Source organism: Equus quagga, chromosome 11 (genome assembly GCF_021613505.1).
Source record: "Equus quagga isolate Etosha38 chromosome 11, UCLA_HA_Equagga_1.0, whole genome shotgun sequence".
NCBI classification, from domain to species: Eukaryota; Metazoa; Chordata; class Mammalia; order Perissodactyla; family Equidae; genus Equus; species Equus quagga.
The window spans coordinates 73,902,630-73,920,701 of NC_060277.1; the positions used below are offsets into that span (position 1 = coordinate 73,902,630).

The window sequence follows — 18,072 nt, forward strand, 5'->3', positions numbered from 1 at the left end:
ACTTGCCCAAGGTCACACAGCTCTGGGCGTCTAAGTCCAAGGCCATGGTTGTAGTCACTATGCCACTCCTTCCTGAGGGCATAAGTTTATTCTGGACATGCTGGGTTGCAGATGCTTGTGGCCATCCTAACAGACCACATCCTCGGGGGCCAGCAAGAGGTTGCAGGCATCTTGTGAAACTGTGCTACAGACGGAGAGGAGAACAGCACATCGACTAAGACGGAGCAGCCAGGGAGGCAAGAATCAAGAGAACCTGGCTTTTTAAAAGTTAAGGGGAGGAGAGTAGGGTCCTGGCAGCAGCTCGAGGATTCTGTTTAGGAGGGGACTAGGGAAGGCCATCAAGACGGCGGGGAAGGCTTGGGACCTGGCTTGACCCTGAGTTTGCACAGTCAGCTTGCTGCCGCTGCTATACAATTGTGCACGTATTTAAGAGGCTGAAAGAGGATGCCGATGGAGATGATGGGCGTAAATGCTCCCTCAAAACTATGCCCTCAAAATGTTTTCAGTAATTCCCAAGATCAGAAGCTACAGAAATGTAAAGTAAGACGAGATTTTTGAAATGTGGGGCCTTAAAGAGCCTCCACCGGGCAAGGACAGGGCTGTAAGACCTGTCTCTTCCAAATCCTGGCATGGTGACCAAAAGTCATATGTTTTTTTTTTGTTTTTTCTTTTTTTTTTTTAAAGACTTTATTTTTTTCCTTTTTCTCCCCAAAGTCCCCCCGGTACATAGTTGTATATTCTTGGTTGTGGGTCCTTCTAGTTGTGGTATGTGGGACGCCGCCTCAGCGTGGTTTGATAAGCAGTGTCATGTCCGCGCCCAGGATTCGAACCAATGAAACACTGGGCCGCCTGCAGCGGAGCAAGTGAACTTAACCACTCGGCCACGGGGCCAGCCCCCCAAAAGTCATATGTTACCCTGGGACCTGGAGGAAAAACGACCTAAGTCAGGAACAGTCTGCTGCGGCATCTTGGGAAAAATACGCCTGGTGCTATGTAGGCCTGGAAAAAATGCCCAGGACACTTGGAAGATTGGAAACCCATTTAGTTAGGAACATTTCAGCGGAAGCTTAATTGCAACATGAGTGTGGAGACTGTCTTGGTTTATTTGGGGTTGTGTTGGGCTCCTTCTGAGAGTCGCTACTTCCATCCTTTCTTCCTCAGTGTCCTTTTCTCTGCCAGTTTGTTCCTCTTGTCCTTGTCAGGAAGCGAGTGGCGTGCCTGGGCGTCAGGCACAGATGGAACTGGAGCCCTTGCTGTGGGCCAGAAATAGTTATGCAACTATCTGGCTGCTAAGGGCTTTATATTTTCACCCACTTCTCTCGCCATTCCCATCCCCCACCTCAATTCCTTCCTTAAGGCTTGTGGTTTCTGTGTCTATAGGTACTCAGGCTGCGGCTCCTGGAGTCTTCTCACTTTCCAGGGGGACAGCTCCTGGTGGGAGAGAGGATTCCCCCCAAATGCCTCGGGCCCGCAGCCCGGAACCTGCAGCCGGGACCTGCATGAGGTCACACAGGCTCTTGGCCAGCCATCTACATTGCCCGCGTGGCGCTGCGGGCCTTCCTGTGGGACTACACTCTCTGTTTGATGTTTGATGTTCTGTACTTGCTCTTTCCCGCTCCCACCTCTGGCCCACTCGGACTGACTGCTTTGTGTCCAGGGCCACAGAGAAGATGCTCTTCCTGAACTTCATGTTTGGGGTGGGGGTGAGCGGCTCCCTCCTGAACCTAGGGGAGCTGCACTGCTTGGGCGAGGTCTTCATCTGCCTGGCCCTCTTTGTGGCTTTCGCCAGCTGCTGCCACTTCTGTGTTAGCCTGCCCATCCTCCCCTGCTCCACTCTGATGAGGACAGACCTGGGCTCCGGGGGCCCTCCTGCGGGTGAGGGCCTGGGCAGCGCAGGCCCCAGCACAGCATGCCTCAGGCCACCTGCCCAGTGGTGAGAGGCAGCGGCCCAAGGTCGCAGCACACACCTGAGACCCACCTGGGCAATACCACCCAGCAAAATATCCTGCCAACGCCATTACTCTCCTGCTTGGTCCTTGAGGGTAGGAAATATGGGGTGAGAGTGGGGAACGCTACTTCCTCCTGAAAGCATTATCTCAACAGAGGTGGTACAGTGAAGTGATTAAGAGCAAGGCTTCTGGAACCAGACTGCCTGAGTTCAAATCCCAGCTCTGCCATTTACCAGCTGTGTAACCTTGGACAAATTGCTTAACCTCTCTGTGCCTCAGTTCCTTTGCCTGAAAAATGAGAATAATAATATATCCTACCTCGTAAGAACGTTGTGAGGATGAGATGAGTCGACATATGTAAAGTGCTTACCAGTAGTAGCTGGTCACAGTAACCATCAGCCATGTATTAACCTTAGCTGTCTGGAATGTTGCTTTGACCTTGCTGCCTGGTCCACCCAGAATCATGTTATCAAAGGTCAGCTTCTCTCTAACTTGCTGCTATGACTTGCTTCTCCTGTCCTGTCCCCTCCTTCCCATCCCCCCATCGTCTCACTGGCTCAGACTTGCATTCTGCTCCCCTTGAACCTGTCAAGCACTTTCCTGCCAAGCATGTCCCCTCCCTCCATTCTAGACCAGCACTGGCCTTCCGGTCAACTTTCCTTGAACTGAATGCTTGAAGCCCCTCAGTCTGGCATCCAGCATCTTCCCTGAGCCAGGCCGGACCTCCCTTTCCAGCCCGATGATCCGCTCTTTCCCATTCCAGCCATGCTAGAAGCTGTGCCTCAGACCTTCACTGGCTTCCTCCCAGCCTCTGCTCGTGTCCCTCCTGGGGAGCTCTGCCCTGGTAGACTTGAGAGCCGAACTATCTGGGTTCAAATCCTGCTCTGCCACTCACTGGCCACGTGACCTTGGGGAAGCTGCTTGGTTTTTTGAGGTTCAGTTTCTTCTTCATAAAAAGGAACTAATAATACTTACTTCACAGGGTTGTTGTGAGCATTAATCAAGATAACATAAATAGAGGGGGTGGCCCCGTGGCCCAGTGGTTAAGTTCGCGGGCTCTGCTTTGGCGGCCCAGGATTTTGCCGGTTCAGATCCTGGGCACGGACATGGCACCACTCGTCAGGCCACGTTGAGGCAGTGTCCCATATGCCACACCTGGAAGGGCCCACAACTAAAAAAAAGTATACAACTATGTACTAGGGGGATTTGGGGAGAAAAAGCAGACAAAATAAAAAAGATTGGCAACAGTTGTTAGCTCAGGTGCCAATCTTTAAAAAAGAAAAAATTATAATATAAATAGAGTGCCAGGCACACAGTGTTCCTCAGCCAGCAGTGGATGCTATTATCGTCTAAATTCTACCATTATGGACTCAAATCACCCTCTTTCTGTGACGCCTTCCTTGACCCCTCCTCTGGTCTTTTTCTCCTCTGAGCCTCCATGACAATTCCACTTGGTAATTAGTCGCGTACTGTTCTGTGACTTCTCCTTTACTGCGGCTTTGAGAGGTTAGTTAAATTCGTCCTGCTGGTAGCTTTGCACGCGTCTCTGACTGCTCTTTGCACTTCAGTCACAGACTGGGTGGGGCCGTGTGCTTTGCAGGAAGAAGACGCACAGTCCTGCTTTTAACTTAGTGCTTTGCATGGAATAGCGGCTCAACTCATATATGCCGGTTTAATTTAGTTTTGATATCTGTAAGCCAGAATTAGGAGTGGGTCCAGACATGGCTACACCTGAGGCACACCAGAAAACCAGAAGAGATGGACGTTCCTCCACCCGCTTCCACAACTTGGGCCAATTTTAACAATCCTCTAACAGCTAAGAAAGTTCTTTCCAAGATCGAGTTGGAGTCCTGCTTGTTGCGGTGGAAGGTGTTCTCCTTGAGCCTCAGGCTATTGATGTCTAGGTCCTGAGAAGTGAGGAGGCCAATTGCCTTTTGGGTTGTGCTAAGGAGTCTGGATTCTACTTCCTAGGCCAGGGTTCAGCGAACTATACCCCTCAGGCCCAATCTGGCTCACAACTTCCTTTTGTAAATAAATTTTTATTGGCACACAGCCTTGCCCGTTCGTTTATGTACTGTCTATGGCTGCTTTTGTGCTACAAAAGTAGTTGAGACACCTGCAGAGCTTAAAATACTTACTCTCAGGCCCTTCACAGAATAAGTTTGCTGACCCCTATGTTAGGCCATCGGGAGGCTTTGCAGAATTCCAAGCCAGGGAGTGATGCAATCATACTTGCATTTTAGAAAGATCACTCTGGCAGCCACGTGGAAGATAGGTTGGAGGGGATGAGGCGGGAGCAGGTGACCGTGAGGAGGCTGTTGCAATTGTCCGGCCAAGAGCTGAGAAGGCCTGAACTGAGGCAACGGCAGTGGGGGGGGTGAACAGACTCGAGTTATATTTATGGAGTAGAACCAACAGGATTTGATGCCTGAATGGATGGCGGCTGAGGGAGAGGGAGGAAGCAGAGAGAGTGGACTTCTGGTTTCACTAAGGGTTAGGATCATTAACCGAAAGAAAGAAATTGGTGAGGAAGGTTGTACATTTGGCTTTGGACACTATTCATTTGGAATATTTGCAAGAGATGGTGAAAGGACCAGGCTAGCATATAGAGCGATGCCTGCCGTGGAGATTTGGGAGTTATTTATTGTGTGGGAGGAGGTTGGGAGTCCTGGAAATAAATGAGGTCTCCCAGGGAGGGTGTGTAGGATCACAAGAGCAGAAGGCAGAGGAAGAAATCCTGGGAAGCACCGACATTGACGGTCAAACAGAGGAAGCATATCCAGCAAGGAAATCCAGGAGAAGAGGTTCTGGAGGCCAAGCTGGGAAGAGAGTTTCTAGAAGGAAGGCAGGTCACACAGGCAGCAGTCAGCAAGCCTAAGAGGCAGTCCCTAGAATTAGCAATCGGGAGGTCAAAGTTTGGGTACCAATTTGTCTGGTTTTGCCTGGAACTTTCTGTTTTGGCACTGAAAACCCCACATCCTGGGAATGCCCTCAGTTTTGGGCAAACCAGGAGAGTTGGTCACTCTCCTGCTGACCTTGCCAAGAATGACGTCAAGAAGAGTTTAGCTTGCAAAGTAACTAACTTCTAGAGGCATCGTTTTCTCAATAAGTTGATAAACCTAAGTCCTAGTTTGATCCTCTTTGAGTCACTCCAAGCACAATAAGAAAACAAAGCCCCCTCTTTGCACAGCACTTGCCCATTATAAAATTTCATTCGATCCTTACAAGAACGCTGTGAGGTAGGAGTTTGTAGCCCTAATTTTCCAGGGATGGAAACTGAGAGGTTAATTCATTTGACGAAGCTCTTGTGGCAAGTGAGTGGCAAAGATGCGCTGAACTCCAAGCCTATGACTCCAGAAGCACGTGCCCCAGCTGCCTGCACAGCCCTGCCTGTAGACGTCTAGGACCCTGGGCTTGCGGCTAGTGGGGCTGTGGATCCCCTGCTCACGCAGGGTCAGGCAGAGGCCATGAAATTCTTGGAAGCACAGAAAAAGTCCCACAGCTATGTGTAGGTCAGTACGAGACAAGTCAGGCTGCAGGTTCAGATAAAGGCCAACACACAAACTGAGGCCATCGGGGTTTGTAAGAGGAGCTGTGTGCTATGCAATAGCTAGGCTATTAAAATTTTTTTTTTTCTTATCGTGGTAAAATATGTATAACGTACAATTTACCATTTTAACCATTTTTAAGTGTACTATTCAGTGGCATTGAGTAAGTGCATTCACAGTGTTGTACAACCATCATCACTATCCATTTCCAGAACTTTTTCTTCATCCCCAATAGAAACTCTGTACCCATTAGACAATAACTTCCCGTTTCCTCCTCCCTCAGCTCTTGATAATCTCTGTTCTACTTTCTGTCTCTATGAATTTGCATATTATAGGTACCTTTTATAAGTGGAATCATACAATATTTGTCCTTCTATGTCTGTCTTCTTTCACTTGGTGTCATGTCCTCAAGGTTCAGTCATGTTGTAGCATGTGTCAGGATTTCCTTCCTTTTTACGGCTGAATAATATTCCATTGTATGTAAATGCCACATTTTGTCTATCCATTCCTCTGTTGATGAATGGGTTCTTTTTATATTCTGACACTTCTAGCAAAGACAATAATATGTTTCTGATATCTTAAAGCGTCATCTCAGCGACAACAGGACACTATGTGTCTCCTGAAGAAAGACGACTGTACTACCTATGAAGTATTCTTGCCAAAAAAACCCACCTCAAATCTGTTCAAGCCTCTAGATCTATCTACCAATTTATGGGAAATACAGAGGCCAGAGCATCATAAACTACACCACTGGGCTGCAATCAGCAAAATTTAGACTGTGGAAAATTTATAGGATAAATGACCTTATTTCTTCAACAAATAAGTTGCAGGGGGGAAAATAAAGAGATAGAAGAGAAACCTGTAGATTAAATGATACTTAAAAGTCATGTCAACTAACTGCAATATGTGGATCTTGATTCAAACAAACAAGTACCTTTAAAAAAGACATTTATGGAGATAACTGGAAATTTAAACATTAATTATTTGATGAGATTAAGAAATTACTGTTAAAAAATTTTAGGTGTGACTTTGGTATTGTGTTTTTGTTTAAAAAACAATGCTTGTCTTTTAGGGGCTGGCCCGGTGGCTGAGTGGTTAAGTTCGCATGCTCCGCTTTGGCGGCCCAGGGTTTCGCCGGTTCGAATCCTGGGCACAGACATGGCACCGCCTGTCAGGCCATGCTGAGGTGGCATCCCACATGCCACAACTAGAAGGACCCACAACTAAAAATATACTACTATGTACTGGGGGGATTTGGGGAGAAAAAGCAAAAAACAAATAATAATAATCCTTATCTTTTAGAGATACACACTGAAATATTTCCAGATGAAATGATATGATATCTGAGATTTGCTTCAAAATTATGTTGGTAGGAGGGAGTATAGTTGAAACAAGATTTCCATGAATTTATAATTATTGAAGTTGTGTGATGGATACTTGGGGGCTTGTTATATTATTTTGTTTACTTTTGTTTGTGTTTGAACTTTCCTGCAATAAAACTTTTTTGTGTCATTTCAGAGATGTGCTCCTTTCTTTTGGACTGATCTTTGGCACATACTCTCTTCTAAGAATTTAGCTTCCAGTTTCCTAGAGCGTATTCTCCACCCACACTCCAAGTTTCTATGCAAAGGAACAAAGGATGTTAAGCTAATAAATGCATTTTGAGGAACAATATTCAAGGTGTGCTTTTGTCATCTGAATGACACTTGCTATTGGGCAGATTTGCAATTTCGTGGACTTTTGAAAAAGCTGGCTTGCTTGTTTGCCACCCTTTTTGGAGAGTCCTATTGTGGTAGCTTACCATGTGACAAGTATCACGTTACATGCCTTACATTAGCCATTTCTTCTCAGCCTCACACAAACTCTCTGACTTACATATGATTATCAGCCCCCATTTTACAGATGAAGAAGTGGAGGTTCAGAGAGATTAATGAGGGCTAATCTCTGTTAACCACTTACTGTGTCTCAGATACCGGGCTAATTACTTTAAATGAATTTGCTTGTTTTATCCTCTCACGCCTTATGAGGTAGGCGCTATTATTATCCCCATTTTATAGATGAGGACATTAAGGCTTAGAGAGGCTGAGGAACTTGCTAGCAGCTGCTAGACCAGGCGTCCTTTCAGGCTGTGTGGCCCCAAAGCCCGTGCACTTTCCACTCCACCCAGGACACAGCCCAGCAGAGTGGTTCAGAGCAGGCGTTCTGGGCTCTACTCTTTGTTAGCCGTGTGACCTTGGGCAAATTATTTTATCTTCCTAAGCCTGGGTTCTAATCTGCAAAATGGGGATAATTACAGCACTAACCTAACAGGGTGACTGCAAGGACTAAGTGGGACAGCGCCTGTCAAGGGGTGGGCATAGCGCCTGACCCCTAGTGAGGGCTCAGTTGATGTAAGCGATTTTTATTATTACCAGGTGTCTCCCTGAGGAGGATTCTTGATTAAAGTCAGTATGCTTTAGAAGCTTAGAATCTTCTGGAAAAAACTGGCCTCTCCATGGTCATCTGGGTTATTTTACATGGCCACTGCGCTGACATTTTCCTATGAGGAGGAGAAAGGTGCTTTACTTTTGCTGAAACCCAGAGCAGGGATCACTCTGACCTTTGGGAAGTTAAAGACTAAAACCAAGTGACCAGAAGCGCGAGTCATCGTGAGTGCTGTCCTGCTGTGTCAGTCTTGCCTGGTCTCTGAAACCGGTTCCTGGTTCAGGCTAGAGGAGCTCTTAGGAACACTGCGTGCTACCTCAGAGCACCCTTGATGTGGACACACATAAATAAAGCAGATGTTAATATGCCTATTCATTCACTGCCGTGGTGTAGGGAAAAGAACACGGGCTTTGGAGCCTTGGGGACCTCAGTTTGAATCTTGACTCTGCCGCTCGCAGGCTGTGTACAAGTCACAAACTTGTCTGTGCTTTATTTTCCATAGCTGTGAGGTGGGAATGATATGACAATAAAGCTAACAGTTATAGAATGCTTACTGCGTGCCAGGCACTGTTCTTTTTATATATTAACTCATTTAATTTTTAAAAAATTAATAAACTTTATTTTTTAAAGCAAGTTTAGGTTCATAGCAAAATCGAGCTGAAAGGTAGAGAGTTCCCATTTACCCTCTGCCCCGCACACGCACAGCCTCCCCACTGCCAACATCCAGCGTCACAGTGGTACATTTGTTACAATCGGTGAACCTATACAGACACATCATCAACACCCAAAGTCCACAGTTTACATTAGGGTTCACTCTTGGTGTTGCACATTCTGTGGGTTTGGACAAAGGTATAATGACATGTGTCCATCATTGTAGTAGCATATAGAGTAGTTTCATTGCCCTAAAGCTCCTCTGTGACCTGCCTATTCACCCCTCACAACCACTAATCCTTTTATTGTCTCCATAGTTTTGCCTCTTCCAGAATGTCATAGAGTTGGAATCAAATAGCCTTTTCAGATTGGCTTCTTTCACTTAGTAATATGCATCTAAGTTTCCTCTGTATCTTTTCATAGCTTGATAGCTCACTTCTTTTTAGGGCTGAATAATGTTCTATCGTCTGGATGTACCATGGTTTATCCATTCAGCTACTGAAGGACATCTTGCTTGTTTATAAGTTTTGGCAATGATGAATAAAGTTGTTATAAACATCCGTGTGCAGGTTTTCACGAGGATATGTTTTCAGTTCATTTGGGTAAATAACAATGAGTGCAGTTGCTGAACCATATGGTAAGAGTATGTTTAGTTTTGTAAGAAACTGCCAAACTGTCTTCCAAAATGGCTGTACCATTTTGCATTCCTACTAGCAATGAACGAGAGTTCCTGTTGCTCCAAATCCCTGCCAGCATTTGGTGATGTCCGTGTTCTGGATTTTGGCCATCTGATAGGCCTGTAGTGGTGTCTCATTATTGTTTTAGTTCGCATTTCGCTATGACATATAATGCAGTATCTTTGTTTATATAAATGCTTATTTGCCATCTGAATATCTTCTTTGGTGAAGTGTCTGTCAGGTATTTGGCCCATTCTCAAATCAGATTGTTTACTATCTTACTGTTGAGTTTTAGGAGTTCTTTGCATATTTTGGATAACAGTCCTTTATCAGATGTATCTTTTGAAAATATTTTCTGCCAGTCTGTGGCTTGTCTTCTCATTCTCTTGACGTTGTCTTTTCCAGAGCAGAAGTTTTTAATTTTAATGAAATCCTGCTTATCAGTTCTTTCTTTCATGAATCATGCCTTTGGAGGTGTGTGTAAAAAATCATGGCCATACTCAAGGTCAGCTACTTTTCCTCCTATGTTTACTTCTACCGGTTTTACAGTTTTATGTTTTACATTTAGGTCTATAATCCATTTTAATTTTTTTGATGGGCATAAGGTGTAAGTTCATTTTGTTGCCTGTGGATGCCCAGTTGTTCCAGCACCGTTTGTTGAAAGGACTAAACTCATTTCATTTTCAAAACAAACTTTGAGACAGGTGCTGTTATTATCCCCATCTTTCAGATAAAGAAACTGAGGCACAGAGAAATTTCATAAATCACCCAGGGTAACACAGCTGGTACTGGACAGAGCTGGGCTTTGAACCCAGGCAACCTGGCTCCAGAGTCCATGCATTCAATCTCTATCTGTAATAATAATGCCCCCCTCAGAGGTTTGTTGTGAGACATAGAGATAGGGCCTAGCATACAGCAGGTGCTCAGGAGCCAGTAGTGATAGTCATGGTCCTACCCAGCCTCCAAGTTTCCTCTCAAAGGTCATGTCCTCAGAGCAGCTTCTTTTCACTCCTCCCGCGAATTAAGTCAGCCATCTTGTGCTGGCTCATCATCCAAGGGATGACAGTGTGGTCAATCCTACTTCAGTCACAGCTCACTTCCACCTGTCCCGTCTTCCCCATGTAAGTTCCCTGGAGACAGCTCCATGTCTGATTTCTGTGTGTCCACCAGAGTGCTTGGTGCTGCACGTGGCACTTAGTGGATTCTTAGTAAAAGTTTATTGAATTGAGTTTGGGTTGCATGCTATTCCTTTATCCAAAATGCGCATCCTGGGTGTGGTCTGTTCCTCAAGATCTCCCAGCTCTTACTCAACTCTTCTCCAGAGCCCCCTCGCTCTAATCCTCCCTGTCAGTCAGGTTGGGCCACCCGCGCCTGGAGAAGTGCCTGGTTGGGTTGTCTATGGAGGCAGCTGCCCTCATCTGCTACACCCTTTTTCCTGCACCACCCCCCTCAGCTTCTTCCTTGTTCCTGGTGTACCCCACTCCAGTGTGGACACTGCCTGTAGAAGTGCTCACCTCTCTCTGACTAAGCTCTAGACATAGCACCCATCTTGGAGGCCTGGTCTCTAAATGCCTCTGGCTTCTCCCAGGCAGTCTAGAATCCCTTCTTGCAGGGTAGAGAAGCTCACTTGATATTTACAGGACCTGATGGACCCAGGAGCAGAACTCATTCCAAAGGGCTTCTGAAAGGAGTTAGTCTTTGCATTGTTGGACTCCTGTAGGGAGTGAGTGCCACTTGTGGCTGGGTCCCCTGGGCCCTGGTACACCCCCCCAGGCAGCTCCACCTGAGGCCGGACTCTCTCAGACCAAGCCACCAGAAGCCTGTGTCCACCTTGGGGAGTACATTTTGCCTGTGCCACCTTGGACATGGCAGGCAGTGCCTGCCCTGGACTGAGCCATCTGGCTCCATCCAGCAGCGCCCTATGTCTGCTACTGCAAAGCTACCCTGGGAAAGTGTGGCCAGCAAGACTCAACTGCCTCCTCTGGACAGCACGGCCCTGGGCAGCACCCTCTTGGACTCAGCCGGCAGAGTCCAGTGCCAGTCTTGCACGGAACCTGTTCTATACATTCAGCATGACCCTCGTGCCTGCCCTGGGCATGTCCAGCGGCCTCGAGCGCCCAGTGCAGAGAGGACTTCCAGGCAGGGCCTCTCGGCCACGGACAGAGGTCTCCCGGGGCAGCGCCCGGTGCCCGCATGGGCGGCTCTGGAGGGGCGTCCAGGCTGCCAGGCAGGCCGTGCGTCTATCCCCGGAGCCGCCAGCAGGGAGCTCCCTTTCGGCTCGGCCCGCGCGGCCGCGGGGGGCGGCGCTGCGCTGCGCCGCGCTGCGCTCCAGCCCGGACCCGGCCGGGGCCGCTGGACGCCGCGTCTCCGCTGCTGCTGCCTGCCGGGCGGGCTCCGGCGGCCGGTGAGTGCGGGGCGGCGGGGGCGGCCGCTCGGTGGCGGGCCCGGCCCGGGGGGGCGGCGGGGCGGTCTCGGGCCGGGAAGGCGGGCGGGCGACGGGGCGGCCGGCTCCTCCTCCTCCCCTGTCCCCTGGAAGCAGCGGCCCGGACTCCCGGCTCCGGTCCCCGGCCGCGCCGCGGAGCGCGGAGCCCGGCAGTGGGGGCCGATCGGGAGGGTCGGGCAGGGGGAGTCCGGCTCCTTTTGCCAGCTCAGGGGGCGCGGGGAGGCCGGGCAGGGTGGCCTTCAGTCTGGGGGGACCGGGGGCTTGGGGGAGCCCAGGTGGCCACGATCTGCGGGCTGGAGGCTGCAGCCTCGGGGATGGGGGGTTCTCGGGGCCAGGCCCAGGCCCCCCAGACAGACCGACCGACCAAGGCTCTGAGGAAGGCAGCGGGGAAGGCGAGCACCTCCACCGAGCCCTTTATCCCTCCCAGCGGCCTTCACCCTTTCCCTGCCAGGCCGACAGCGGGCTCCTCTCAAAGGAGCAGCTGCTAGACAGCTGGCAAAACAATGGAGCCCCCGCTTCCCCAGGCCCCCTCCCCTTGGGTCAGAAGATGGGGGGTTGGTGAATGGTAGGCTTTGGGGGATTAGGGAGCGCAAGCTGTCCCCTGTGACTGGCTGCTCACCTCACCTTTCCCTGCAAAGGGGTGGGGTGTGTGTGGGAAGGTCGGACAGCCAGCCTCAGGCCTCTGGGAGAGACTGTCCTGACGCCCCGCCCTGCTAACCTGTCATGCCAGTTGTTTCGCCAATGGGAAGGGAAGGTGGTAAGGTTAGCTGCCCCACCACCCCCGTGTAGGGGGTGCTGCTTGGTACCCAGCCTGGTGAGGGTCATGTTCCTGGCTGAGATAAGGCCTGCGGGGACACACCAGACATTGGGGCTTTGTTGTAGGGGGGGCTGGTGGTGGGGGATGGGGTGTCACCCTGTTGCAAGGCACATGTGTCCTGCTGATTAGTTGGAAAGGCTGCGCGCCAGAATGAGCTGTTGGGGGTGGGGGGAGGCAGCCAGTTTGTTTTTTAAGCAGTCCTCCTCTTGCCTGGTCACTTGGACAACAGGGCATGTTTGGCAGTGTCTTTGTGGTCTGTGTTTGTGTAGGGAGGCCTGGGACCGTCCTCCTGGGCTTTCCTGCCCTCAGATGGTCCCCCCAAATTATGGAATTGGATTCCCTCCCCTCTTCTCCTTGCCAGTGATTTGGTCTGGTTTGGGTGGGTTTGTTTTGTCTTGTGGAGTGCCTGGCATGTCAGTCCCCCCATGGAGAGTGAACTGTGTGGAGTGGATAAGCATGGGGCCGTGCTGGAAGGGAGGGAAGGTCGTCCAGGCGATTAAGAGCAAGATCACCTTAGCAAGACATTGAGTCTAGAGGTTCAAGCTGCCTTTCCATGTGTTTGCCCAGGCTGGAGCCCTTTTCTCGGGCAGGCTGGTATCCTGTTGTCATGACAGTGGGCCGGGCCTTGCCTAATGTTCCCCACTCTTTTGGTTCAGGGGCTCTTTTCTATTTGGGGATATTGAAAGTTGCTTTCCCGAGGTCTCTGGCTTCCTGACAGACCTCGCTGGCTCTTTGTCAATGGCCTGCCACCTCCTCAGCTTCCCCTCTGTCCTTTTGTGGTGAGGGCTTTCCAGGAAACATTCTCCTGGTTGCTGGACATGACTGGTTATATATAGCCTCGGGTGGAGGTGTGCTTGGCCATTTGGGGTCAGGGAACTTGGAGTTGGGGCCTCAATTCCAGGAAGATGATGGGGAACCTATTGTGATGTGGGGTTAGGGGAATGAGACGGGTCGCAGGTGAGGGTGGAGAGTGGGTGTGGGAGGGGCAGAATACTGGTGGTCACTTCCTTTGGGAGCTTTGAACTTCGAACAGTTGATGACCTGGTGCCTGGTGGCTCTGAGTATGTAGTTTGTTTACTCTCTCCGGCCTGGCTCGGGTGCCAGGGTGTGTGCCTGAGGGCTTCCTCCAGTGCCGCAGCCTCTCCTCAGGAGCCCTCATGGGGATGTGCCCTTCCTGGCTCCTGCCTGGTCCCTTGACCTCAGTCCCTGGCAGTCTGGGCAGCCAGCCTGTCGCCCGGAGCCCCTTTCACTGGCCCAGCTTGAGGCTGCTCATTGAGGGGTGCATGTGTCTTCAGAAGTTGGGCCTGAAAACTCGAGGTCCCCTTGAAGGTGGACTGGGTGGGGCGGAACCAGGGCTTGTCTGAAAGGGAGAATCCACCCTACTCGGGTGGAGCAGGTTGTTGCTGGAACTCAGGAAGCTTTGATCGGGAATTGGTGTGTCACAGGTCTCCAGGGCAGCAGGGCTGTGCTTGTTCCCTCAAACCAAAGGTCTGTCCTCAGCCAGACCTCCCTCACCTTGAGTGGACGCCACAAACTGGACCCAGACCATCCATGGGAACAGGGTCCTGTTGGTGGCCCTGGGCCCCAGGCCTCTCCTGGGTGTGGTGGGTAAAGCCAGGGGGCTCTGACCTGGTGTGGTTTAGAAGTTTGAGGGGCTGGGAGGGCCCAGCCCACCCTGTGCTATGAGTAACGAGTTCCCCCAAGACTTGGGCTGGGGGCTTGATGGAGCTTTTAAGTCCTGCTTTGGGTCAGGCCCCAGAGTGCTTTAAGATCTGCTCACCATACCTCACCCGCCATCACCATTTGCGGATGTAGCCTGAATTAGAGGGAGGGTGGTGCAGTGGTAGCAGCTGAATTGGGAGGAGTGCGGAGCAGACCTGAAGAGCCTCCAGTCCTCCCCACACCTGACTTCCCTTTCTCTTGAGGTAGGAATTGTGTGGCTTGTAAATTATCTACATTCCCTTGACATTTCAAAGCGCTTACAGTCAGGCAGTGGTTTAAATTGTGGACTGATGATTTTACAGGGCCCGGGGCCCCTTCTCTCTGCCAGGTACTATATTGTCACTTACAAGGGACTATTTTTCTTATTCTCTGATATTCAGAGATGTTGGGTGATGGGCTCAAGGTCACACAGCAAATCAGAGGCAGAGCAGGATCAGAACCTGCAGTTTGTGGTTGAGCAAAACACCTTTCCAGAAAAGGCTAGGGATTGGGGCCACGTCTGAACTCTCAGGCCCTTGGAGATTTTATAGTTGAAATAGCTAAGGTCTAGACAAGGGACGAGACTTGCTCAAGGTCACACAGAAGGTGGGGGTGGTGGCAGTGGGTCGGGTTAGCGGAGCTCAGCGCCCAGCGGGCCCCGGCAGGCCCCGCATGGGCCGAGGAGGTGCACCTGGAAGAGCAGCGGGGGACCTGGCGGGGCTGCTGGCACCTCTCCCTCTCCGGTTCCTCCCGGGCCTGCGGGATCGCTGCGTCCCCTGGGGAGACAGGATCGCGGCGGGAGGTGCCGCCGGCCGCCTGGGGCGGGCGGAGAGGGGAGCGGGAGCCGGCGGGCGGGCGGCGAGGTCATGTGAGAAGCGTGCAGGCGGAGGAGCGGCACACCTGGGGCCGGATCAGATCCCTGTGACCTGGCGGGAGTCACGGGGCGCTGCGGGGCGCGGCGGAACCGGCCGGGGAGGGGCTCGGCGGCGACAGGCGTCCCCCAGCCCGCTCGGGCCGGGCCAGGTGCTGGGCGGGTCCCGCCGGGCGCCCTCGCGGTCCTCGGTGGCGGCCAGCGCCGGGAGCAGGGCCTCGGGGCTGCAGGAAACGGCCGCTCAGGGAGGTCAGAGGCCGAGCGAGAGAGGCCGGCTCTCTTGGGAAAGTATTTCCTTTGTATTTATTTATGAGTGTGGTCCGGGGGGGTGCTGACCTTTCTAAGTATCCACCCACAGCAGCCAAGTCTGGACGCCCTGGTCTTGGGATTCTAACGTTATAGTTTCCATTTCCTGGGGTTTCTACGTTGCCAGCTGCAGGGTGACCCACTTAAATCTGTCCCCACTTAAAGCCACAAGACACCAGTGAGATCTATTTTAACCACGTCCCCGAAGTCACTGAAACTTTTTCAAGGCATGAGACGGCGAGCTTTGAACTTCCCATTGCAAACCGCGTTTACAGCTCCAACGCTAAATGGGTAGCTTACTGCTTTGTCAAGCCTGTCCTTTTTATTTTTCTTTTATTTTTTTAAATCTTGAAAATCACAAAAGTAACCTGTGTTGAAAAAAGGTTTAATTCACAGGAAGTGTACTAGGTAGAAAGCCAAAGTATTACCCCTCTTTGCTCCTACTCCACAGAGAAAATTTAGTAATGGATCTTTCCAGACTATTTTTCTAAAGCTTGTTATATATATTTATAGTTTAATATATTATATGTTACATAGTATAATTTTATATAAATATTAAAAATATTTTTATGTAGGAAATAAAGTACATGCAGAAGAGTAGAAGAAAAATATAATAAAACATACACACACAATAAAATATAAATATATAATACACACAATAAATATAAAATATAATAAAAACGCATAATCCCCCTATCTAAAGCCCCTAGGCTTGAATACACACACACCCCTACCAGCTAAATATTCTCATTGTAAAAAATTAAAACAGTATAGATAAAACAGAAGTCTGCTTTGACCCTTCTGAAATCCCTGTCCCTTTCCAGACCGTGCATTTTTCTCTGCATACTCAAATATTATACATAATGTGCATGGATATATATGCACACATATAGTTCTTAAAACTTTAGCAAAATTATATACTATTTGGCAACTTGCTTTTTCACTTAATACAGTATAGAATCTTTCCAGGTCAGTATACACAAAACTACCTCATTCCTTTTAATAATGGTCCAGTTCTATAACTTAGCTATTCCCCTAGTGATGGGCATTTATATTGACAGAATTTTGCTATTACAAACAATGCTGCAAAGATTAGCCATGTTTATTGTGTGACTATGTGTGTAGAGGCCCTATAAGTGGAATTGCCCAGAGAATATGTACATTTAAATATTTTCATGGATATCGCCAACTTGCCCTCCTTAGACCAATTTGTACTCCCACCAACACGTGTGAGACGCCCTGCTTCCCATCCTCTAACTGATTGGTGTTATTAATCTTGGTAGTTTTTACTGAACTGCTAAGTGAACAATAGTATACCTGTTTTATTTCACGTCTGTGAATTTTCCAGAGGCTGACTACCTGTTTGTGGTTGTTGGCCATTCATATTTCTGCATCTGTGAATTGCCTGTCCATATCCTTGGCAGTAGCTATGTGGGGCCTCTGGACTTGAGCAGGTGTGATTCAGGTTGGCTGTGTGCTCACCGGTTTGCCTTCACTCTTTCGGGCTTTCCTTTCCGTATACAAAGGTCCTGCCCAGCATTAAGATTTGATGTCTAGACTTAGTTGAGTCACACTTGTGCCGATAGTCATTTGTGTACTACTTTGTTATCCTGTCTACCATCCCATTTTCATGGCGAGAGTGGTCCTGCCACTACTGGGTATCATTCTTGAGGGCTTACTCTGGGCTGGGCGTTATTCGAAGGGCTTATATACATATCTCATTTAATTCCCATGCCTTATGCGGGAAGAACTATCATCTCCGTTTTACAAATGGGAACACGGAGGCACAGAGGCCCTAAGTGCCTCGCCCAAGATTGCATAGCTGTTAACTCGGATTTGTTTCCAGGTTTCTTACCTGACATCTGAAGCCTAACTCTTGCATTAGTTTTATGTATCTTTATATCCCTTGCGTTTAGTAGGTGCTTGGTAGATGCATATTTTTTCCCAACATTTTATCACAAAGCTCTGCAGATGTTTAGAAAAGTCAAAGTCAGTGAACACCTCCACCTCCTAGATTCTACACTTAATGCTTTATTATCCTTGCTTTATCACATATTTATCCCTTGATTCAGCCATCAAGCCATCTTACATTTTTGATGCACTCAAAGCAAATTGCAAACATTGGTATACTTTGCCCCCAATACTTTAGTGTATGTATCATTAACTAGAGTTCAATATCTGTTTACAGTTCTTTTTTTCTTTTGAGTGAATATTTCACACAATGAAATGCATAAATCCTACGTGCACTATTTGATGACTGTTGACAAATATATACACCTGTCAACCCAAACCCCTATTAAGATACGTGACGTGAACAACAGCCCAGAAAGTTCCCTCATGCCCTTTCTCAGGCCATCCCCACCCCTATCCCCTTCCCTACCTCAGAGGTAGCCGCTGTTGTGACTTTCCTTTCACCATAGGTTACTTTTGCCTAGACTAGAACTTCACATCTATAGTACCATACCAGTATGTACTCTTTTGTCAAAGGTTTCTTTTACTGTCCCTGCCATAATATTTTGAGATTATTCCCTGTTGTGTGTATAAGTAGTTGCTTCCTTATTATTGCTGAATAGTATTCCATTATATAAATATGTAAGCTGTTTCTCCTGTTGATGAACTGATAGATGCATATTTGAGTTGAATTCTCTTTGCCCTCAAAATGCTTTCTGTCTTAAAGTGATAAAG

At 49.1% G+C, this 18,072-nt stretch overlaps 2 protein-coding genes across 12 annotated transcripts in view; one reads left to right on the forward strand and one right to left on the reverse strand.

Moving 5' to 3' along the window:
* Positions 1–11,308: 11,308 nt before the first annotated feature.
* Positions 11,309–17,019, reverse strand: LOC124247218 (basic proline-rich protein-like). The gene is made up of 4 exons (XM_046676296.1): positions 17,006–17,019; positions 15,176–15,305; positions 14,941–15,026; positions 11,309–11,936 (listed from the first exon to the last, which is right to left on the reverse strand). The coding sequence occupies exons 1-4, from the start codon at positions 17,017–17,019 to the stop codon at positions 11,309–11,311; spliced, it is 858 nt and encodes a 285-aa protein (XP_046532252.1).
* The window catches only part of MYO18A (myosin XVIIIA), a 94,371-nt gene continuing 87,816 nt past the window's right edge, over positions 11,518–18,072 (forward strand). For 10 of the 11 annotated variants that reach the window (XM_046675750.1, XM_046675752.1, XM_046675751.1 and 7 more), the window contains exon 1: positions 11,518–11,653. The gene's annotated coding sequence lies outside the window, so the exon portion shown is untranslated. The remainder of the gene's footprint in view (positions 11,654–18,072) is intronic. The other variant, XM_046675737.1, reaches the window with a different exon arrangement.